The 26,238-nt window shown below is 36.1% G+C and overlaps 1 protein-coding gene across 1 annotated transcript; it reads right to left on the bottom strand.

The window, feature by feature from the left end:
• Window positions 1-24,561: 24,561 nt before the first annotated feature.
• LOC149169407 (peroxidase 72-like) lies at window positions 24,562-25,945 on the bottom strand. The gene is made up of 4 exons (XM_089427088.1): window positions 25,697-25,945; window positions 25,418-25,607; window positions 25,106-25,271; window positions 24,562-24,977 (listed from the first exon to the last, which is right to left on the bottom strand). The coding sequence occupies exons 1-4, from the start codon at window positions 25,711-25,713 to the stop codon at window positions 24,562-24,564; spliced, it is 789 nt and encodes a 262-aa protein (XP_089283214.1). The 5' UTR covers window positions 25,714-25,945.
• Between the last annotated feature and the right edge of the window lie 293 nt (window positions 25,946-26,238).

Genomic DNA, 26,238 nt, shown 5'->3' with positions numbered 1-26,238 from the left:
TTATATTTCAAATAATAATTCTTGAAAATTAAAATAGAGATAAATATGCATAAACTTTAGTCGGTAGGAAAAATCTGTGTGTGTTACGGTTTTGTTCTAAATATTAAAATTTGCCAAATATTTCTCAATTTATTTGTTTATTTCCTTCAAACTTCAATCTAAGATCATTAGAAAAGATCTCTAGATATTCAAAAGGTAAAAGGGTAGTGCATGAAGACGCCACCCCAAAAGACATTGTGGCCATTGAATCATCAAAAGAATCTCGTTTTCTTATACCAATACCAAAAAGATGGATACCCTGTAATAATTTACATGTCTTTATGTTTCTGTGTGTCTCAAAAGAACGAAAGACCAGATGTAATAGAAATGAATAATTGGAAGGAAAGAATCAGTGGACCGATCAGGTATCTAGTATTCATTCACTAAATTAAATGGAATTGAATTGAATTGAGGGGTCATTTTCATTTGGTAGGCGGTCCCTGGTATGGCGCAACTGGGATGTGGTATGATTGTAATATGCATTCAAAATAATACATGTGGTATAATTGTCGGGTGGTATGTCAGGCCATCCACCAGGAGGCAAAAGGGGGCATGGGAATACCATTCAACATGTTGGGTGGGTATGTGGAGTCGGCCCACCTCAAACGAGCATCGAACAACATTTATAGTGGGAGATGAGCTTGCATTCACAATTAATATATTATAACGCGGTTTATATGACAGGCATTATTAAGTGGAGGCGTATTAACTGTAAGGGAGTGGTGTCGCAACGGTGGAGCGGTGTAGGAGGAGGGGAGTCGGAGTCTCAAAGGGTGGTTTAGAATTCGGTTTTTCTAACAATTGTGCCCACGAATGGCGATTTTTTATTACAAAGGTGTGATGGTATGATAGTTAATATATGGCATATATTATAATATAACCGGGATATATGTTATAATATAACCTGACTGTCGGTATTGTGTGGGAGTGGGTTGGTAAGCGGGGTGCATGACTGTCAGGCCACCTGCATACGATGAATGTGGTATGGAAAACGAAGAATGTGGTATGGAATATGGGGAGTGAGAGGCGATATTAACATATGGAGCACCACATATAAACCTCAAGGGTTGTAACATAATTTAAGGGTGGTATTAACTGTGATATGTAAGGAGTTGATGTATTAACTCATGGTATTAACCAGCATACGGAAAGTGTATGGGAGGAGGTGATAGGTAGCGTAACAGTGACCACCATTCAACGTAATAGTGGAGTCAGAACACCGTATATAAATTTTTTAATACATATTAACACTCAAACACCCTAGCATATACATAACACAGACATAGTCATTAAATATCGGCGTACCATTCATAGAGGAGAGCTTTAATTCACCTTCATTCCATGCTCACTGCACCACAACTCCTTCAAGAAGTTAACCTCTAGCACCTTCATGCGTTCAACATCTCTAGGCAACAAACTCTAAATGGGAAAAGAAGACTCGCAGAATTCAAGAGTTATAAGTCTAAAAAGGAACCTTGGAGCTCTGATACCATGTTAAACACACATGGAATGTGAACAACATATGTCATGCATTATTATTCACATAATGTACATTTATAAAACATTTTACATCGTTGTTGGATTCCATATTCTAAGGTCTCTTGGACTCCTTTGACTCCTCACATTGCACACCAACCCTTAAAGGATTAGGTGTCCAACATAAACAATCTAGAGAGTCTTAAGGGCCTTCAAAGGAAAATAGAGGAGGATGAAGAAGTCTCTAGCACTGAAATTGGGCTTGAACATGAAATTTCGTACAGATCATAGGTTTTTTTTGTAGATGTTGGAGAAACCCAACAAAAAGACAACAATAAATTGAGGATGCATCCTCCAGTATTGCCTAATAATTTGAAATTTTTTAGATAGGGAATCCCTGAAGGAAAATGGGAGATCTCAGGACATAGAAACCATGAAGGGGAAAGCTAGATTAAGAAGGAATATCTAGAGTGTAGCACTAGTGCACTACGAATGGAAGATTATGTAGGGAAGGAAAACAATGTCAGTGCCAATTAGAGTGGGACTCAAAATGAGGATTGGTGTTTGAAGGGAAATTTTATTGTAAATACTCAATCGGAGATAGATGCAAAGGAACTAATTCAAGTTGTGGTTTTGAATGGGACACAAAATTTGCACACACTGAAAAAGGTGCATAAATAATGCATTCATGCTCATTAAAATGAAATTCACAAGGTAAGTCATCCTTGATCTGAAGTGAAACTTCTGAAAGAAAAGAAACATCATTTGAATTTCACTATTCCAAAAGTGGTATGTAAATAAACTAGCCCTTCACATCCAACTATTGTTCAAAAGAAAATACAAAAACATATGGACATAAGTTTCCCTAGAGTGACGCATGAATAAATCATTCCTACATGTTCCACTAAGGTCTATAAGGAAAAGTTCCAATGATTGAACATAAGTTTTCCTCCTAAACATGATAAAAGGAAGGAGAAAATAACTATTTCATAGCTCAAGGAGTGTATGTCAAATTTTTAAGTAGAACTTGATAATACAGAGGGAAAGAAATAGGATGACACATTATACATCGAGTATGGAAGATAGCCAATGTGAAACTCAATATGAATTTAAATAAGCTTATGTTTCTAATGAACAACAAAGAAGAGGGGAGGGATCTCTGATTTTTCCAACATTAAGGGATCCCTTGTTGAGAATTTGTATGCTTATTGATTTTGATGAAAAGAAACATATGAAACAAAACCCATGAGATATGGAAGAGGTGTGCTGGCAACATACAACTAAATGTGAAAAATCTATTTTTTTCTAGTCAACATAATATAAATAGTGGAAAATTGATTAATTTTGCAAAATTAAAGGAGCGAGTGACAATTTCTTGAATTAAAGTCAACCATACGGAAGAAAGGGTACATAGTGAAGAAACGTTGGCAACCTTACAACACGCCCTAAGAAGGCATAATGTTGAATGTGTGAAATCCATTTTCCCTGATAAACATGAGAAGTGCAATGAAAAATCATGGAACCTGGAAAATGTCAAGAATTCTATCTCAAGTGCCATTCATTTAGATATGAAGCAGATGGAAGAAGAAAAGCAGGCCAAAGAAGACTTATCAAGAAGAGTTGATTCTTTAAAAGAAAACGATGTTGAAAAGCCTAAAGAGGACCAAGTAGCAAAATTAAAAACCTAAGAGGACTCTTCAAAAAATGGGTCGAGGATTTTGGAATCCAGGTGAGCCACATTAGCTCACTGATTCATGAAAACACTCAAAAAGCGACAGATGGGAGTGATTTAGAGACAATATATTCAAAAACAAGAGAAAGTTGGAATTATAGCCTGAGATAAAGCTACGGAAACATTCTAGCTGTAAGGTGGAGTCATAGTTCCATGAGTAGTATTTCATTGAACATAATTCTCCACCCCTTATTATGGAGGGGTTGGAGCCAAGAAATTTCCTACTACCTCGTCAGTTGAAGAAGGCCCACATGATAAAATCTGAAGAGATTCCTCAATGTGCTCTTCATTTCACAATCTTTTCTTTTCTTTTTTCTAGAAATCTCTTTACCTCTTCCCTTAAATTCAATTACTTGGAAAGAACTAGACAAAAAACACTTTCCTATTTCAATCAGTTTGAAAAATGGGTATTTTTGACCGGTTTGTTGGAGAGGAATCTATTTTTTAAAAGATCAGGAAAATAATTTCCTTTCAAAACCAAAATGTACTATCACCAGAGAAGGAAGCTCTTACATTTAAAAGTTATACCAGTCTTCTCACCAAGGAAGTGAGTTCTTACATTTAAAATTCACTTTGTTAGATGGGAAAATAAATGTTTTTTGAATTTTTCTTAGAAAAAAACTACTAAAGAAACAAAATTGCATAAAAAATTCACTTCTTTCATTTATGCTACTCTTTCGTATGGTACCGCCTTACGTGGTTTCCTTTGCAACATGTGGTACAAATGCTAGTGATATATTTCCCCCTCAAAAAATAATATTTATTATTGATTGCATTTATCTATGTAAATAAATATCCTTTATTCAAAATAAACTTCTAACTAAGAAAATTAATTGGACTAAAATTTGTATAACTAAATTACAATATATTTTCCCAAAAAAATTATACTTACTATTAATTACATTTTATGGATATACATAAATATTCTTTATTCCAAATAACCTTAAATATCAAAATTAATAAATAAAATATTCTTTATTCAAAAATAACTCTCTGGCAGGAAATGTTTTAGATAATATAACTAGAATGTGAATAATATAAGTGATACACATATCAAAATACCATAATTTTAATTTTATACGAAGAGTTTAAAATTTTGCCCAAGCTTTTACCAAATTCCACTCCTGAAATTTTAAAAGCTTCTTAATCTATTAAGCTTCTTAATTTTATATACCCTGTTTAAAATATTTTATTTTAATATTCTTCTTTACCAAATTCCAAGTACACACGATACATTCATGATTCATCCCACACTTACGAATAATAATCAAAATTGTTTGCATGACCTAAACAACCCTACAAAGAAAGATGTTAACAACTCATTCATTGCCATAATTGTCATGCCAAGACTACTTCCGTACGACTTCGATTTGGACGTCAGGTTTTAAACTTCGGCAAACTTTTAAACTTAAATGATGAATTCCCTAAACGTGATGGAGTAGTCTACCTAGGCGGAAGAATGGCCCGTTTTCCGTCACTGGTCGGAAAATCGTCCGGCTCCGGCCACCGGCAATCCCTCCGCCCTCCGCCACCCTCGCCTAGCTCCGCCACCCTCTTTCTCCGCCACCCTCCCCTGGCATTTCTGATTTTATCCTGACATTCCCTGACAAAATCACCGATCGCAGCTGGAGGCCTGACATCCCCTGACAGATCGGGGACGAGCTGGAATTGTAGCCGTGGAAATTTTGTTGCCGGGTCTAATTCAAATTGAGAAAATGGTCACCTGCGGGCTGCTCTCCAATTCGACTCGGCGCCGCTCTGAAATTCTGCTCTGCAGCTCCAAACCCAGGTACTCTTCGGTGAACCTGTTAGCATCCTCTGCTAAAACAATGGCGTGCTGAGCATGACTTGATATTGGATGCTGTATAATTTTGCAATGGACTTACATGAAGAGCCGAATCTCCAGAGACAAACATTGAATGAAGTGAAATGTTGTAATTTGTTATTTTACCCAATTTGGAAAAAGTCATATTTTCTGAGCCGTTTCTGTCAGACGATTTTAATCGATCCAGCTGTAAAGAAAACGTAAGATGCTTTCAGTGAAATAAAGTTTCAAACCCCTGTTTTGTCCAATTATGGAAAACGTTATAGTTTATGACATGAGACACATCCAATGAAATAAAATTCCAAACATCTGTTTTGTCAATTCTGGAAAGGGTTAATGGAGTGCAAAAAGAATAATAATTTCTGAGCCTTCAGTGTCTTAAGAATTTTCATCGATCTAGCTGTGAAAAACATAAAACGCATTCACGGAAGTGAAATTTCAAACCTCTGTTTTTGTCAAATTCTGAAAAATGTTAATGAAGTGAAAAAAATCATAATTTCTGAGCTTTTAATGTCCGAAGATTCTTCATCTATCTAGCTGTAAAAACACATAAAACGCATTCCATTCAGAGAGAAATTACAATGCCAAAGAAGCAAGCAAATATTACACATTTGATCCCAACCCAACATTGGAGCAGGTTAGAGTACCATTCAATGTCCTATCACAATCTTCTCAAAAAGCAATTGTTAGCTTTGGCTACAACTCAACTTATTTTATGTGTTCCTTAAAAATAAATTAAGTGGAAGGCTCAGCATTTTGGCCTTCCTGATATACTGGAGAGTTGGTCACCAAATTGTTTTGTTGGATATTATTATTTTTGGACCAGAAAATTATGCAATCCTGGGCTGGAACTTGGAAGTAGCTCATTGACTGTCAACAGATGCCTGCATTTCTTCCCTGTTTTCTAACACTAAGTAGACATTTAGAGGTATTCTTTGCAACTTTAATGATGTTTGTAGATCAGACCCAATTGATCATGTGAAACTAAACTCTAATCAGTCATCAGGGATGGTTTACCTGAATTCAGTATTTGGATCCTCCATTGTTCACACCTAGCAGTTCTTTGAAATAATCTGTTAAGCCCACTGTTCAATACCTTCATGACTGATAAATCACCTGACCATCATAACAAGATCATGTAGAGATTTCGTACTTTCCATAGCCCATTCTTGGTCTATGTGAATTCTAGTCAATAATGCAGTCCAGGGCAAAAGAACAGGAGTTGTGGGAAAGAATAGGGTGCTAGATGGATTTATCATAAAATGAGAGGGTGATGATATTTTTGTAATGAAATCCGAATCATGGGTTATGCCAATGTAGTGGGGCAAACCATTATCCAACATGCACTCTCCTAATGATTTCTTGCTTGGAAATGGGTGGAAGTTTGGAACCATGAACAAGCAGTCTCCATGGTGCCTGCTTGCCCTGTACTGGTAAGACATACTGCTATAGGCAACCTCCCTATTCATGGTTCCATCCATTTTGAGGTAGGATATTATGATGTGTCTCCATGGTGCTTAAGGTCTGCCTTACAGTGGTACTGGTAACACTTGCTATTATTATGGGCATCACGGAGATAACAATAAACTAAAAAGGGTCCAAACATTAATTTAGGTAATTGCACCCCAAAACTTGTGTCCAGATTGACAAAGGTTTTGATGTGAGAAATGCCATATAAACCTGTCTCACAATTACTATGCATGTGCAAGTTATGAATATCAAGCAACATCAGAAATCTCAGGCCCAGATAATGAGAGCACAAAAATTTATGCATCACTCAATAAATACATTATGTTGTAAAAAATTCTAGTTTACTTTGCAAAGACATGCTTGATCAATCACTGCTTTATCTGTCTATCCTTTAGTGAGAGGAGTATGATTTCCTGATTGTTGGACCTTCCAAGCCTTCAGAAATCTCAATTCTTGAGATGTTTGGCTGCCCTAGTCTTCTCTTCTATTTGGGATTTGATATCTTCTTTGATTGTCTGTAAGTCCCTGCCCAATTATTTCCAGCATTGATTAGCTCTTGATAAAAAAATGGTTTCATGCTTTCCAGAGATCCCAAATGATGAATCCTGGACTTGCATTCCATATTCTCTTAATGATACTTGAGGTCCATTTTGACTTTGGCCATTTCGTTTCTGCTACTGATATTTCCAGGGAAGGAAGTGGTGGGTTATTGAATTGCATAAGCCATGATGTTCATGCTTCCTTGGCAGCTGGACAGTTGATTTAATATAACACAACATATTTTTGTAGCATTGGGTGTATGTATATACACAATATGCATGCACACACATACACAGCCCTTTCCTGGTTTCCTGAAACTTTGAAAGTGGCATTTCCAATACACATTTTCAAAAACCGTACCCATTTTTCTGTTTCAGGTAACTTATCACTATAGCCTATGAATTTTAAATGCTCTTCTAAAGAGTTATCAAGCACCTGTTCTTGGCTATCTACTTTGGGTGATACCTAATACTCAATCTGGTAGTAATGTTTTGAATTTTTCTCAGCTATTTCATATTCTCGCCACACAGTTTTCATGGGGTATCCATGCCATGGAATGATTTCCTTCAACTGATGTAGGTTTTCTATAGGACAATGATACGGGATGTGATTGATTATCATCAACAGTGACATAAATGGAGTCCTTTTTATTATATCAGTAATATGTCCTCCCATGATTGCCTCTCTATAGGTAAGGAACGTAGTAGGCCAGAGGTTATCAAGTCTCTCTCTTTTTTGTTTTTCTTAAATAACTGTTTTGTGAAACAAACCATTAATATCTTTACTGAATCTTTTCCAGGATGAAAATATTGAGTCAGCATTAGGTTAGCCTTGGACAAACCCATATGTCCATCTGCTACTTATGAACTGAAATTCAAATCCTATTACCTCATCAACTCTGTAACTTTATCGTACCAATAGATGATATTTTCCATCATTTTCCAATGAGATATGCTAGCTGCATTAATGAGCTCAATAATCCATGCATTTGTTGTAGGCACATGTTGTACACATTGTTGGAAAACTTCAAATTTTGTTAGTGATGTCTACCACTAAACTATGCTTTCCCATGAAGGAAATTTCAAACTATTATATGCTTGCACTTGTCTGACCTATTTTTGATGTACAGGGGACTGATACTAATGTTTCAAGAGATATTGGACACAGATATCATCTCCATATGTATCAAGCATTATTAATAGCCAGAATTTCATATTGTGGATCCCTGCCATCCCCCCGAATGCTCTCTTTTATTGCATGGAGTATAGAAGTTAAAAAGGTTTTGTAATAAACAGGGCCACTTCTTCGCCTTGAGAACAATTTCAACTTGAACTCTAACTTGTTGCTTTTTCTCTATTTATCTATTTTCCTTTTTTGAAAATGCTGCATATAGTATACTAAAATTCAGATACATCTACATCGAGATCATTACATCCAAGGGCCAAAGAGCAGCCAGACAAGAGTCCCCTGTGCCTACATAAGCAAAGAGTGCTACCATATTTGCTGTGTCCATGATTTGAAGATTGTTTACATCTTCTCTAAACATGGAAATCCCAGTGGAAAGTTGGATAGCTGAGTCTGATCTAAATAGAACAACTTCTTCGAAAGTGAATGAAGTGCGTAGCTCATGAAAAATTGATTAACAGTGTCATTTATGCCTGTTAGATGGATTAGATCCGAGATAGGCTGTCTTGCCTGATCAATCATCCATTTGTTTCCAAATACATCACCTTTCCAATGTAGAGGGAGAACACATTTTCTTTCTTGCTTCTAGGAGTTGGTAACCTTTCTTCCCTCCCTTGAATTTTCCTGAGAAGGTCTTGGTTTCTTGGAATTCAATCATTGCAGGATATGCAAACACTGGGTATGGGGAGAAAGAACTTGGTTATTTTGTCTGAATGTTGAGGGCAGGGATGAGGTCGGACCAGAGCAACTTTCACTAGTGCTCTTGGTGTTTGTGTTGGTATTGAAGATTTTATTGCGTTTTCTTTGTTCTAACACATCTCTTTTGCCACGGGTAGTGGAATTTGAGTGTAATGATTGCCTGCTATAAATTTCACATATATTATGGCAGCAACAAAAATCTTTGAGGACAGACTACTAGTAGAGTTGTGATGTAAACGGACATTGTAGAAAACCCTTTCATTCAAGTCTATTCCTGCTTAGAAAATGGTCACCCTAAAAAAACATGGCTAACATTCATTGGATTGCATCTGTTCATGTTGTCAAAGGAATTTTTCCTTTAAGGAATGCCTTGTTGAAAGTGAATGAGGCAAGAAGCAACATATTAAAGGAAATGCTTGCATCCCAAATTTTTTGCATCCTTTTGTGCTATTTATTTTTGTCATTATTGAGTGATTGATATTTTAGACCTCAAAAAAAGACATAAAAGAGGTTTTATATTTATATATATGTTAGATAACTTGCTAAGATTGAAATTTTGGTTTTGATGTCCTTGCATATTGTTTGACCAGATAAGTTCAAAATGGGAAAGAGAAAGAAATAACAATATATCATGGATCTTGAGGTGCAAGACCTCAAAGGCAAAATGATGTTCTCTAGTAAAGACTTGGTTTGGATGGAAATAAATTAAAAAAAAATGGTATTGATCAAGTTGCTATAATCTCGTTACGACGAGTTGCTGACTTTATCAAAGGAGAGGAAGAAAACCCTATTGCTCCATGTAAATTCATAAGAAAAACAAAAAAAAAAAACCAAAAAAAAGATCTACTGCTGCATTGCAATATGATATGTGAGTATTTAAAATATATATTGTTTAGATCTTTTGAAACCATGGTTATCTTTCTTTGTATGTACTAACAATTTAAATTTTTGGTTTAGTTATCATTATTCATTTGGCCCAGAGGACAAAAGAGGAAACCTTTCAGCTAACCGAAGGACCTCATTTGTGCAGAAGAGGGGTTGCCAATGCCCCTTTATTGTGAAAGTTATGCATGAAATTCCTAATAGAGAAATATTAACTTTCAATATGTATGAACATGAAGATGGGGAAGGTTGGGCTTGTCATGGTCAATGTGACACTTCAGGTGAGACCAGGGCCTTGCATAGGCCAAAGCTTTCGAGGGACATTGTTGCATATGTAGAGAGTTGTTTCTTTTTGGGGGTGCCTATTGATGTAGTGAATAAAACCCACATTAAGAGAAATATTGACATCGATCTGGCAGCTTGAGATAGAGATTTCTTCTTATGCAGGAAAGATATTGTAAAAATCTATAATAGATTGGCGAACGGAAATTATCAACTTCACAAAAAGGATGAAATGAGCGTAAACCTTTGGTATCAAAAGCATCGGGAAGATTTTTTCTTTTACCAAAAGCCCAATGGTGTCGAAGTCCCTTTTATAATAGGGATTCAAACAAAGTGGATGTTGGAGACAATGGTCAAGATATCGCACAATAGCTTAATAGCCATGGATTCAACATTTAACACAAACAAATATGGGGTAAGTCAGATGCCAATGATTTATTGAATATATTTATTTAAGTTGTATACATTCAAAATGATTAATAATTTGTATTTGAATTTATGTAATGTTGAAAATGACAGTGTCAGTTGTATACACTCGTGGCATTTTATGAACAACAAAGCGGGGTTCCTGTTGCATGGGTCATGGCATCATGAAGCACATCAGATGATATTGCAATATGGTTGGAGCAGCTCATGCGCAAGTGTTTCCAAGCCCGTCCTGATTGGAAATCAATGCTTTAATGGTTGATGATGCACTGGCTGAAATCAATGCCTTGAGGTAACTTTAATATTGTCATGATATAACCAAACTTGCATTTTTTCTAAAAATACCACACTAAAATGCATTGAATATGGCAGGAGGATCACAGGTTGTGATGTGATCTTATGTTTTTGGCATGTACGGAGGGCTTGGTTGAAAAATTTCAATCGGTTGGTCACTAGTTCCATAAAATCCAAAGAGATGTTCTGTGAGTTAGGTTTCATTATGAAACACACTCTCAATTATGAAGTGGAAGATGCAATCAATCAATTTTTTATCAAGTTTGCAGATGAAGAGAAGTTCTTAGACTATTTCAACAAGAATTGGGTCACTGGAGATAAAATTCGTAAGTAAACATTTTTTTCGTATTATATGCATTTTTTTCTTTTATAAAGTTAATATAGTGAGACTGACATCGTTCTATTTTCAATTAGGTATGTGGGTGAAAGGTTGTTGGGAGTTTCCTCATGCAAATTAGGAGACCAATAATGTTGTTGAGTCATACCATTGTTACCTAAGGACAACATTTCTATCTGATAGAAGGAAAAAATGTGCCCAGAGGATGGATTGGTTATTGCATATGCTACTAACAGCAGCTGAACCTTGTTATCGGTTCAAGGAAATCTTAAAAGAAGAAGGATTTATAAACAACTACAAGAGAGAAAAGTAGCTAGAATCATCAGTGGAACGAGCAAGAAAAATTATGGATACTGATTGTTGTCCTCATGAGAGCATAACCCGTGCTTATTGGGTGAGAAGTCAGACAGATCGAGATAAAAAATACCTTGTCACCTGGTATCATAATGATTTTATAACGTGTGAATGTCCATGGTATATCCGTGGAAACATTTGCAAGCATGCCATAAAGGTTAATTGGTTGTATTTCCACTCAGATAATTCAAATCCATTGCTTCATCAGCATGCAGAGGATAACATATGCAATGACCCACCTGAGATCAATATAGAGCCTCAAAACCATGATGAAGATGTCAATGCTACTCTTATGGCCACAAATGTTGTTGATGCAGATGTCGAGGCACTTCATTTGGCAAGGGAGGAGTTGTTTAGCTATACACATCTCATTTTAGATAACCCTCCTACTACTTTGGCGAAGACAATCCAGTTGACTGGTATGCTTAAAAAAATGTTGGATGAAGCCAATAATTTGCACGTTACTGGTTTTGACTTCACACCTGGATTGGAATCTCTTGATCCATCTTTGAAGAGGAAGAAGAGTTTCCTTAGCCCCACAAAGAAAAGAAGAAGCACCAGAAAAAGCAATCGTTTGGAAATTGATTTAAATGTTGATCCATCAGAATATGAACCATTTCAGTTTCCATACCTCAATAAGCGAGGACATCATCGATCAAATAATGTCGTCTCTATGGTTCCAGGTTAGTTTCATGTGTTGAATAGAGTCATGGTTTTAGATTTAAGTATTTAATCATCACTATTCTTTAACATGGGGTATGTTTATTTTTACAGCAATGCAACAATCCCCAACCATGGCGATAACCCAAGACCAAAGGGAGATGAAAAACCATTCAACCTTACCTGCCATGCTAGGTACATTTGACACACTTTCATTGTGTATGCACATATACCTTGATGCTCTAGAAAATTTCTTTGCGATAACGTTTGAAATTTTTCTAGGTAACTATAGAATAAGTGGAGAAGCATCATCTTCTACCATGACTGATCATCTATGGAAGGAATTCAATTCTAGTGGGAATCAATGAGGTATGCACAAAGAATAGATAAGCTATGTTGTTATGGAATCGTCAGGTGGCCCTTTATCATATGATAAGTATATTTATGTTTTCCCATTGTTAGGTTGTTATAAAAATACCTTTTTCATAATCTTTTCATGGACATAATCTGTTCTCTTAAAGTTCATGAAACTTTGTGCTCTGACATGGAATGTTGCGTTGTTTCAGAAGGCTCTAGGTACATTGAGAACATGGGTGCCTGCAAAATTTGAGGAAAGTTTGAACCTTCATCAGTTCAATATTAAAAATATGGGTGCCTGATGAGCACCGAGGAATGTTTGAGCCCTCATCAATGCAAAAGTAAAAGTTCAATTAGATGCCACTACTCTCCTGAAGTTTCATGAAATTTTGAACTTTGACATGGAATGTCGAGTTAATTCACATGGCTCTGTATTTGTTCAACAAATTGAATTGTTGGTTCCTTTTACTGCAATGTTTCTGTATTTTCTCACGTAATTGATCTAATACTGCAGACTAAATTGTAACAATGATGTATACACACCACAATTTGGGAATGAATTAGTGTTTTGGACATCAATCTAAATTGTTCTTCAAATATATTATCAAACGTTAGATCTGTTATATGATCAAAACAAATCTAACTTTATTTACGGTGTTCATATTTAAGGAAGAAGCTCTTGGGTTCATAGCATCTTGACGTGCAGTTTTCTGAACCTGTTGCTTTTGAACCAAGTCAACCTGAAACATGCATTCTTAGTTATTCTAATGCTTCAATTATGAACTCTGTTACCAACTGCACAACCAACTTTTCCATGAGTTCTAAAAACATGAAGCAAACAAGACACAAATCAAACCCCTTATTTGGAATTGAAGCCTGATTTGGTATTTTTGAAGAAGGAGTGTTTAATTTAAACTGTCCTAGAATCGTTCTCATCACCAATGTTGGATTGTGAGTTGCTGGCAAGTTTGGAAGTGAGGAATAGGGCATGTGTCTTTGTTGCAGAACCTGGTGGTGCATTTATATATCAGACACCCATATAGCAGTTGTACCTACTGTCAATAAGTTTGTTTTCAAGGAGCTGAACAACAACTGTGATTAATGCCTGCTTTCACCCTCTAAGAGAAAGCATTTCAAGATTTAGCTTCTAGTTGTATTACATATGAGATTTATCACAACTTGGTAGTTCTTATTTACCAAATAGAAAGCACTGTGCTAATGAATTTTCCTGGCGGAGATTAATGAAAGCTTTGTACCATTTTTCTGGGCTATCTATATGTAAGTCGTTTCTCTTATAAATATTGGTAGTTAAGATATGTTAAAGTATCAATTTTTCACTTGATTCTGTTAATGTTGGTCTTTTAGATTAAAGTCAAGTGAGTTTAACTGAAAAAATTGCTCAATTCAACTCTCTTCAAGTAGTTCCTGTGGTGTTTTAAGAAACTTATTTGCCCAATTCCCGTGGTGCTTAAGAAACTTATTTGCCCTTGCTCTGATTTTTTTTTGCTCTGTAGTAAATGTACTGTAATTTAATTTTCTGCAGTAAATGTATTGTAATTTAATCTGACATATCACTCTCTGCCTTATGTGGGTAGTTGGAGATTTGATTTTGATTTTTCCATCTTTTGTTTAAAAACATGTCCACAGGTAAGAGGTTCATACCATACTTCATATATGTTTGATTGCTTGTGTTAGGAAGTTTGCTATCCTGGATCTACTTCCCATGTTTTATGTTTAATTCACAAGACTCTCAAGTTTCTATTAAAACTGGCTTACAACTTTTTCAAGTTTTTACTAAAATTGCCTCTTTGTTTCTAAACCAAGGCCTGTTTGCAGTAAAGCTAAGTAAAGGCTTATAGGCTTATGGGGATTTTGACTTTTGATGCTATTGGATTACTTATTTTCATCTAAGGATAACAAAATGGAGCAATTGATCCTATTGAGACAGACACTGGTTTCTGTTTTTAGAAGGTTCTATTAAAATTGGCTCACGTCTCTTTCATGTATCTACTAAAATTGGTTCGTTGCTTTTAATGCAAGATCTCTTTGCAGTAAAGCTAAGTAAAGGCTTATGGAGAATTTGACTTAAGGTCCTGTTGGGTTACTTATTTTCATCTAAGAAGGACAAGAGAAAGGAGCAATTTTTTCTTTTCATTCCCATCAATTACCATAGCATCATTTAAATTCAGTGATCTTGGCATCAATGCAATGCATATTCAACATGTTAATCTGGATAAAGAAGCACATTATCTTTTGAAATGGATGAAATATGTTATTAATTTATTAATATTAATGTATATTTATTTTGATTTTTAATTTATTAAACATGGAGAAGATTAAAACCATGGAAGCTTTAGATTTGAGCAGAATTAAAAAAAATGGAAATTTCAGAGTTGAGTAGAATTAGGGAAAATGTAAAGTTTAGAATTAAGTTGAATTTATGTTCATTTTTTAAGCTACACTTACAGGATTTTGAACCAGCGATCTTCACATAAAAAGGATTTGGAATCAACGATCTTCACATAAGAAGTGCCTTAAAACAATGAGCTTTATCATGGACTCTTCTAAGCCCATGGATTAAATTAAATTAATGTTAATTTATTTTATATTTTATATTATTTTTTAAATATTAAATAATATAACCAGTTTCAGGCTACCTCTAGAATTTGGCTTACCTGAAATTGTTGATATCACAATTTTTTTTCTTTAAACTGTGATTTCAACAATCTAGGTTGATTGAGAGAACCTGTTACACTCTAATATTGCAACTTCGGGTACTTGAGATTCCGAGATTTGATTTGTGGACAATAGATATAAACAAGAAAGATTGTATGAGTGCCCTTTATGAACAAGTATGTCACTTGTTTATGTACAATATCTCATCACATGCATTGTAAAAGCAGTTAATTTCATTTTATAAATAATAAAACTGAGAAATAAGATTTTGCAAGTAATCACGAGGGTCAATTGAGTTTATTTCTAGTGTTTAAAAAGAATGATTGCTATCTTTGCTACTCAAATTTAATTGTCATTATATAATGACTTTAAATCTTGTTATACGGTCTTGAACCCTAAAAAAATCCATGAAATGCTTGATTTACATTAAAAAAAACAAATACTCATATAGATTGAACAGATAAATTGGCAAAATGCAACTTTACTTTCGAACTATCTCTCAAAGTCTTCCAAAAACAGGTACTATCCAGCCAGTTATGTAAACTGGAAGAGAAATAAATTGAAACTAGTTTCAAGAGAAATATGTGTTATTAAGAATAAATTGCTTATAAACATCATAAAGTAACCTTTCATCACTGATCAACGACCAACGAACAAATCACATAGCATATCAATATCTCTCTAGAAACAAAGATTTGAGAAGGTGTTTAGAAGGATCAGACAACATCATAATGTATTGATGATAATCACAAAACCACGAACCAGTTACTTTTCTCAAAATACATTTGTCCATGTACATGGAATATATTACATTTGTCCATAAATTTGTCTCCCATACAAAAAACTGTAATCATTGCATGTTGGGGAAAAATAAAACATTAATAGGTTCTTCTTTAGTGAAAGAACCATGCGATGATAGACCCCAGAAAAATGATAACAAAAACCCATTCACACAATGCGGATTTATATTGATGGTGATCAATGATTTCTGTTGCAGTGGATGGTGATCCTATGTCATATTTGGCATCTACATATGTGCTTAAAAATTCTCTGGACATTATATCAATGGACATCTTTTCAATATCTGCGGAGTGATTGATGGTAAAAGGTTGAAATTGACAACTCCAATTTATTGCTTCCTTATGAAGAGGTTTTAAATTGTCCTTCCGAACCCGATAGATGCCTTTCATCTGATTACATATCAAATCCGAGTTGGTGAAGACTTCAATATCATTAACATCATGCTATTTTGCCTCTTTTAACCCTTCAACAAGGGCAATGTAATATGCCTCATTGTTTGTCGTCATTTCAGGCACTTCTATCTTTCCATGAAATAAATGATTTGTTGCAATATTGTAAAGGACGAATTTAATAACTGCTCGACCTGGATTTGGAAAGCAAGACACTTCAAAGCATAAACGCCGCTTTTGTACCATTTTTTACACTTCAAAAACCTAAAAAACAAATAACAATAAATTCATGTTAAACAAGTAGACAATTATCTATTTCCTAATACTCAACATGTTTTTAAATGATATATAATTAAAAAAAAAAGTAGGTAATTTGTGTTCATTTACACTGCAACACTTTCAATACTGGCAACTATTCTGCAAAAAACACATTTAGCAATCACCACTTTATATAGATGAAATGCTCATTGTAGGACCCAAATACATATATGAGTTTTAAAATAAATGATACTCAAGGAAGTGAATATTGTATGCAGTTCCCTTATTTTTGGATGTGTGAATAGGACTAATTCTGATCATAGACTAATTCACATCATTCTTTGGTGTGTTTGTTGATAGTAAGTACAGATTCCCTTATTTTGGGATGTGTGAATAGATTAATTCAGATCACAGTGAACATATTGCTTCATTATTCTCAAACATTTCTGTATATTAGTCCCCTCACAAAGGTACCATTACACTAAAGGGGGGAGAATTATAGTGTATTATGGTGTGTCATAAATACCATCCTGTACAACATCATCATTTCCCAACATTCTTATTTTTAAGCGACAGCCAGAGTGTGTACATAAGGTATTCAAGGAGTTGAAGAAATTTTCATCCTTTACAAGCCTGAAACTGCTATCCACCAAGGTTTACAGGTCCCCTGACTCGTTTGCAAGGGTTTTGATTTAAAGATGATTGTTTCTAGGTCGAAATTTAAAACACAGAAAAGTAGGACTTCCTTTAACACATGATGTACTCTGATTTGCATAACAATCACATCTTGTCATGCAATTTGTCAAAAGCTTGGGCTACCATCATCTTTTCACAAAGGAAATCACAAGTTATTCCAATTTACGCAAGCATTGGATCACAAACTGAGCTAGCATATGTTTCTCATTCCAAGGTGATGCATTGTGTTGAAGCAACAGGAAAATAGTCTGCCGGATCACAAATACTAGCCAGTGTTCAATAAGCATCCACTTGGTAATTGGAAGAAGATTCCCAACATACTAGTGGAGCATTAGCTTTCTATTTAAGAATGGCATTAAGGGCATGGTCTAAGTTGAATCTTGGTTTATGCTTCGTATCATTTACACAGTGTGTTCCAATTGAACCTTCTGCATGTGGTTGATAGAAGGTTCAACTGGAAAAAATAACCTTGCTCTAAACACAACTATAGAAGCCTGGAGATTGGTATTGGCTGGAAAATTTCAATTGCTTCATTAGTGTTGTGACTTGTACAGGAACATTCCCAACATAATATCTCCAAGAATACTTGGAAACTGCTTCTAGAATTCACTCAACATAAACCCACAAATCTCAAAGGCTATGATCCTCAGGGCAGAAGATAAACTCAACTTCATAACAAATATGGAGTGCCTCTGTTAAATACAGCTCTGTCTACTCAATTAGCATTGCAAGCAAGCAGCCAAGCAATGGACCAATCTAGAATGGAGGCTTTGATATTGCCATTTCTAGTTTCTACAAACAACACCAACTTCACATGCCTTCAGAAGAATGGTGAGTATAGAGGTGATCGTAGAGAAGTTGCACTCAGAATTGCATTGAACACAAAAACTAAAACTCAAAGACCTGATTGGCATACTGAACAACAAAGGTACATCTTGTTATTCCATTGCCCACTAACTGTTGTGCAAGCTACACTGAAGACAGAGATCTTTGTACAAGACATAGAACAAAGGTCAGAGGTCAGATATTATTACTTGAATACACATAGAATTGTATCTCATAAATAGGCCATAGGCAGAAAATAGAGAAATGCATTAACCTTACAGCCACAGACTCAAATTAGTAATGTCGCAAATCCAAAGGAGTAGTTAATGAACATCCCCTGCCTCTCTAGCTACAGAGAGAACATGAAAATAAGTCCTTTATATCACAGGTTAGCTTAGTCAAAACTTCATCCAAGGAGATTGTTTCATGTATATAATTATGTAATCACAAGTCATTTCAGTGCAATTTTGGAGTGAACTTCACTTGTGTTTGCGGTGTTGGTTTGTCCTCACTCAAGGAAGTGAATATTGTATGCAGTTCCCTTATTTTTGGATGTGTGAATAGGAATAATTCTGATCATAGACTAATTCACATCATTCTTTGGTGTGTCTGTTGATAGTAAGTACAGATTCCCTTATTTTGGGATGTGTGAATAGATTAATTCAGATCACAGTGAACATATTGCTTCATTATTCTCAAACATTTCTGTATATTAGTCCCCTCACAAAGGTACCATTACACTAAAGGGGGGAGAATTATAGTGTATTATGGTGTGTCATAAATATACTATATTTACTTGCTTAAGTTCTCAAAACTTGCAGATGCAGTTGATTTTCTGTGGGGCATACTGTTCTGTCTTTCCTTTCTAGAGGTAGGTTAAAATGCCAGATAAAGGGAAATACTAGCACAACCACACTAAACGATGGTTTGTGTAGGCAGATAGGAATCGAAGAGACAGTTGACCCAATAGAAATGTACGCTGACTTGCAGAAGATGTAAGCAGTATACTTGAAGTGTTGTGCTACAATTCAAAGTGGTGTTGAACGAAAGCAATTCTGTGAAAAAATCTTACAGCAAGAAAGCACTAAGAAAATGATGAAACCCCTCTGGAAAACTAATTCAGAACACTGACCTGTCTCTACAGCTTGTAAACCAAGGTCCACACTGTCCCTCCAAATATGTAGAATATGCCTCAGACAATGTGAGAAGATACCTTGGTGGTGAGAAATACCTCCACATATACCTCCAATAGTGATTTATACACCAAAATATGCAGAATATCCTCCGAACAGGTGATATCAAAAAAATAAACTAGAACTTCCCCAAAGAACCATAGCTCTCATATCCATGATTTGTACCTTCATCTAGTCAAGCTAGATGAACAAGGTAGTCCTCGGGCAAAGAGAGACAAGGTAAATGGCCTTCAAGACAATGCTCATGCCAATGGATTCACATTCTTATAATTGAATTACTGAGAAAAGGATGCCTCTGAAAATGCATAATGAAACATTCATTTTCAGGTGATAACAACTAGGCTTCGTATGGGGACTGTACACTCTCATAGGGTGCAAGAAAACTCCAGAATCTCTAATGGTTGTTGATATGCATGAATAGAATCTCCTTAGAACAACTTCAAGAATAGAATTGTATAATGTGGGGAGACGCAGGGACAAGATTAGTGGAGAATGCAAGGATGAAGTTGACAGTGGCCTGGAATTGAACAGAGAGTAACTTCACTGAGTCAATGCTGTCTTTCAAAATATCACACTGAAATTGGCAGTCCTTGGTAAACTGGTTAAGGACTATGCAGAATCAACAAACCAAAATAATGATGAACTGCAGGCAAGCATGAGGAATGATTATTTTAACATCAACAATCAGCTGTAGTGCCTTGTTGTGGACAAAGGAAAAGGAAGTTATAACATACACCAGATACGAGGAGACATAGCCAACATATGAGCAGTTTCGACGCTGAAAATGTTTATAGCTCTCTGTGAACTCACGTGGAAGGGTTTGCAAAAGTTGTTCACCCACTCACTTGTCAAAGAGCAAGTTCCTTCAAGAGAGTATTGCTTAGGAGCAAAAGTTTCTGTTACTTTTGCTTCAATAACTGGAAATACTAGTTAATTTTTGGAAGCTTTTATGAAGAAGTATAAATGCTTGTGACCCAGAAGTCATACCAGGAACAATATAGCTTAAATTGTAGAGATAATCCAGGAATAAATTGTGTTATGAAAAAGCAATTGGACCTAATGGGACAGAAGTAAATCTACAATTTTGATGTATGCAACTGCAGACACCATACTGGTGGCCTTATCTAAAAGAGAACTTTTACTCCACAAAGCAAAAAAAATCAGAGCAAGGGCAAATAAGTTTCTTAAGCACCACAGGAATTGGGCAAATAAGTTTCTTAAAACACCACAGGAACTACTTGAAGAGAGTTGAATTGAGCAATTTTTTCAGTTAAACTCGCTTGACTTTAATCTAAAAGACCATCATTAACAGAATCAAGTGCAAAATTGATATTTTAACATATCTTAACTACCAATATTTATAAGAGAAACTGCTTACATATAGATAGCCCATAATCATTGAACGAAAGCAATTCTGTGAAAAAATCTTACAGCAAGAAAGCACTAAGAAAATGATGAAACCCCTCTGGAAAACTAATTCAGAACACTGACCTGTCTCTACAGCTTGTAAACCAAGGTCCACACTGTTCCTCCAAATATGTAGAATACGCCTCAGGCAATGTGAGAAGATACCTTGGTGGTGAGCATGGAAAATTTTAGGGGCTAATGTTCGCCCAGTGGGCTAATTTTCCATGATTTTTCCACAAAAAAGATTCGCTAATTTCCAATATTATAAAAGACGATTCGCCCAAATTTTAGAATACAGATTTATTTTACCTTAAAAATTGCCAACATTATATAGAGGTTATATATAAAACCATTATAAATTTGAATAATTTTACATTTATATCAATAAACATTTTATAGTTTGCATATTAGGGATTAGTGAGATTCGCCAATGTTTCTAAACTTCAAGAAAATTTTCTATCCTTAAAATTTTCCTTGGTGGTGAGAAATACCTCCACATATACCTCCAATAGTGATTTATGCACCAAAATATGCAGAATATCCTCCGAACAGGTGATATCAAAAAAATAAACTAGAACTTCCCCAAAGAACCATAACTCTCATATCCATGATTTGTACCTTCATTTAGTCAAGCTAGATGAACAAGGTAGTCCTCAGGCAAAGAGAGACAAGGTAAATGGCCTTCAAGACAACGCTCATGCCAGTGGATTCACATTCTTATAATTGAATTACTGAGAAAAGTATGCCTCTGAAAATGCATAATGAAACATTCATTTTCAGGTGATAACAACTAGGCTTCATATGGGGACTGTACACTCTCATAGGGTACAAGAAAACTCTAGAATATCTAATGGTTGTGATATGCATGATGTACCTACAAAGGAAAAAGGCTAGAATGGGTGACATGATGGGTCCAATCATTCACATTTCCTGTCACCCCAAGTACAAAATCCAATTCAAATTTATTACCAAAATACATAAGAAACCTCATATCTAGCTTCTCATTCTCAAGAGCCTCTGAAGATAAGGCACAAGCCAGGATGGCACAAGGAATGTAGTATAAATGAAACCTAATGCTTGCAAACATCAAGCTTATTCCTAATACCTAATTTAATGGCAGGAAGATATAATGCCAAGTATAAGCAAAGAGCCAATGCGGCTATACAATCAACTCATAAATCATAAGAAATTTCCCCTTGTGTTTGGTAACAAACCAAAATAAGGAAACCTTGAGTTCCCCCAATGTTTACGTTTTAACTTCTGGAAATTTGTTGATGAAGAATAAGGATTGTTGAAGACAGGTTTATATGGCATTTCTCACATCAAAACCTTTGTCAATCTGGACACAAGTTTTGGGGTGCAATTACCTAAATTAATGTTTGGACCCTTTTTAGTTTATTGTTATCTCCGTGATGCCCATAATAATAGCAAGTGTTACCAGTACCACTGTAAGGCAGACCTTAAGCACCATGGAGACACATCATAATATCCTACCTCAAAATGGATGGAACCATGAATAGGGAGGTTGCCTATAGCAGTATGTCTTACCAGTACAGGGCAAGCAGGCACCATGGAGACTGCTTGTTCATGGTTCCAAACTTCCACCCATTTCCAAGCAAGAAATCATTAGGAGAGTGCATGTTGGATAATGGTTTGCCCCACTACATTGGCATAACCCATGATTGAGATTTCGTTACACAAATATCATCACCCTATCATTTTATGATAAATCCATCTAGCACCCTATTCTTTCCCACGGCCCCTGTTCTTTTGCCCTGGACTGCATTATTGACTAGAATTCACACAGACCAAGAATGGGCTATGGCAAGTACGAAAGCTCTACATGATCTTGTTACGATGGTCAGGTGATTTATCAGTCATGAAGGTATTGAACAGTGGGCTTAACAGATTATTTCAAAGAACTGCTAGGTGTGAACAATAGAGGATCCAAATACTGAATTCAGGTAAACCATCCCTGATGACTGATCAGAGTCTAGTTTCACATGATCAATTGGGTCTGATCTACAAACATCATTAAAGTTGCAAAGAATACCTATGAATGTCTACTTGGTGTTAGAAAACAGGGAAGAAATGCAGGCATCTGTTGACGGTCAATGAGCTACTTCCAAGTTCCAGCCCAGGATTGCATAATTTTCTGGTCCAAAAATAATAATATCCAACAAAACAAGTTGGTGACCAACTCTCCAGTATATCAGGAAGGCCAAAATGCTGAGCCTTCCACTTAATTTATTTTTAAGGAACACATAAAATAAGTTGAGTTGTAGCCAAAGCTAACAATTGCTTTTTGAGAAGATTGTGATAGGACATTGAATGGTACTCTAACCTGCTCCAATGTTGGGTTGGGATCAAATGTGTAATATTTTCTTGCTTCTTTGGCATTGTAATTTCTCTCTGAATGGAATGCGTTTTATGTGTTTTTACAGCTAGATAGATGAATAATCTTCGGACATTAAAAGCTCAGAACTTATTATTTTTTTCACTTCATTAACATTTTTCAGAATTTGACAAAAACAGAGGTTTGAAATTTCACTTCCGTGAATACGTTTTATGTTTTTCACAGCTAGATCGATGAAGATTCTTAAGACATTGAAGGATCAGAAATTATTATTCTTTTTGCACTCCATTAACCCTTTCCAGAATTGACAAAAGAGATGTTTGGAATTTTATTTCATTGGATGTGTCTCATATCATAAACTATAACGTTTTCCATAATTGGACAAAACAAGGGTTTGAAACTTTATTTCACTGAAAGCATCTTACGTTTTCTTTACAGCTGGATCGATTAAAATCGTCTGACAGAAACGGCTCAGAAAATATGACTTTTTCCAAATTGGGTAAAATAACAAATTACAGCATTTCACTTCATTCAATGTTTGTCTCTGGAGATTTGGCTCTTCATGTAAGTCCATTGCAAAATTATACAGCATCCAATATCAATTCATGCTCTTTTAGCAGAGGATGCTAAAAAGTTCACTGAAGAGTACCTGGGTTTGGAGCGCAGAGCGGAATTGCAGAGCGGCGCCGAGTCGAATTGGAGAGCAGCCCGCGGGTGACCATTTTCTCAATTCGAATTGAAACCGGCAATAAAATTTCCGCGGCTGCAATTCCAGCTCGTCCCCGATCTGTCAGGGGATGTCAGGCCTCCAGCTGCGATCGGTGATTTCGTCAGGGAATGTCAAGATAAAATCAAGGGTGGAAGAGCTAGGCAAGGGTGGTGGAGGGCGGAGGGATTGCCGGTGGCCGGAGCCGGACGATTTTCCTGCTGGTGACGGAAAAAGGGCCATTCCTCCGCCTAGATAGACTACTCCAAACGTAATGAGAACTTCTATTCAAAATACTATCTATTTTTTTTAAACCATTTAAATAGTAGCATCACTTTGATATTCAAATGACGTACACCACCTTGACGAAACCCCAAACTTCCATTTTATTTTATTTTGGGAAAACACGATCAGTTGAAAAAGGGTACAGAGAAATCAAATATGGTGAATCCCAAGATCTTGATATACTGATTAAACCACATTGCTTCGATTGTGTGCAGATGCTTCTTACATGGCAATTTCATGTGCAGGTTGAACTGATTTCCGTTGATTGTCTCACCCTATTTGAAACTAAATAGTCTACTGACGGCATAATTATTATAGATGTGAATGCTCTCGAAAGAATTATTTTGTAATACATTTTGATGACAGCTACAAAGGGGAACATAAGATAAAGCAATGTAAATCAAGTTCTGATCAACTAAGAACAGTACGACAGTTGACCCTGATTTCTCCCATGGTGCCTGTAAGAGGGCTGATGTCCCCCATCTTTACCATGGATTCTGCAAACCGTTGGAGAAAGAGCTCTTCATTTTCTGCATAAGCCTTCACTGTTTCCATCGTCGTCCCTTGGCCCTTGGCGAACAATTCTTCGTCTGAGTTTAACAATCCATACCCGCTCAGCAAGTTCTTGAAGTAGTAGTTGTCGAATTTGGTAGGACTCACAAAATCCAATGGGGACAAGTTATTATCTCCTCCCGATTTCGGGCACCCAGATATGAGCCGACTATAGTAAGATTTTTCCAGGCTGGAGTCTGCCTGCCCATTTCCACTCTGGTTGTAAAGCCTCTGCCTGAAACTTGTGCATCGAGATTGGCCGATCGTGTGACTTCCTGCGTAATTGGCATTTGCATTTGTATGTCATTACTTAATAATCTCCACTTAATATTGGATGCTGCAAAACGAAATGAATGAACTGCAAATTATGACGCTGCAAGTTATAAATACGATATATTAATACCTGAAAGGGCCACCAAGTCTACCTCATCCAGACCCTGGCGTTTAAACTTAGTAATGAGAGTCTGGAGAGTTGAGTTGGGCGCTGGGATATTGTTGTTCGACCCACTCAAACTTGCACTCCTCGAGTCTCTTCTCCCCATTAAAACTTCCCAGCCCAGGCCTCCACTCTGATATTTTTCATTTATAACATATAACTAGGAACTATTAGTTACTAGATTATAATATTGTCATGGAAATCAAGTGCTAGTAAAGAGATCTATATATGTTATACTAAGATACTGGCCAGTAAAGAGATTAGTATATGATTTATTACCAGGACCACCGAGTCACGAGCTGAAATAGCAAGAATATCTGCACAGGATACAGTTTTGGGACAGGCCTTCTCCAGCTCACTCTTAATCTCATCAATGACTTCAAATCCTCTGGCAGAGTTATTGTTGGGATTTGATCCCTTCTCACTCACCATTTGAACTGTTATCCAGCAGCAAAGATGCGTCGCACCCCTGTCATGCCATTACAGTTTCACCCATAAATACATACATTTTACTACTATAGCAATTAGATCAATGTGCATAAGGAAAATAATGGTGACCTGAACAAAACAATCATGGAAGTGAAGCCTGAGTAAGGATGCTGCCATTCGAGCTTCCTTCATCACCGCCTTCTCTACGAACGATTGAACTATTTGTTCCGCCATGGGGCATGAATGGTCATAAAAATGTGGAATCAAGTTACTAGAAGGCTGAGGGTACGACACCGGGAATGACATTACGAGCGCCTGCAGCGAACAAAGTAGCAAAAGAGGGATAAGGGAGAGGCGGGGCGACATAGATATGGCCATCATTCTCATGAATGAACGAAGCGAGATTTGGATGTATGAATGAACCCAAGAAACACGAAAGAAAGAAGAGGCTGTAGGTCTAGGGTATGTGGACGCTTCCTTATATAAAGGCATGGGCAGTACTCGGCCGCGTTAACGTTGAATTCAATGGAAGAATACTGCTCAGCTACTCCCCTCGACCACAACCGCGGCATGCTTGATTCATATCTTTAATTGTTACTAAAGAATTTTGAAGTCAACAAGAACGCAAATTTTCCTGTCGGTTGGCTATTACAAAACTGAAGAGAATACGC

Source organism: Pinus tabuliformis, chromosome 4_2, assembly GCF_031772625.1.
Source record: "Pinus tabuliformis cultivar Carrire ecotype Pingquan chromosome 4_2, CPIR1, whole genome shotgun sequence".
NCBI lineage: Eukaryota > Viridiplantae > Streptophyta > Pinopsida > Pinales > Pinaceae > Pinus > Pinus tabuliformis.
This window is presented reverse-complemented; position numbering and strand designations above follow the sequence as displayed.

Coding starts and splice junctions, on each gene's coding strand:
- LOC149169407 (XM_089427088.1), bottom strand. Junction 25,272..25,417: donor CTCGTGACTCGGTGGTCCTG/GTAATAAATCAT, acceptor GAAAAATATCAG/AGTGGAGGCCTGGGCTGGGA. Junction 24,978..25,105: donor AGACTTGGTGGCCCTTTCAG/GTATTAATATAT, acceptor CCAATTACGCAG/GAAGTCACACGATCGGCCAA.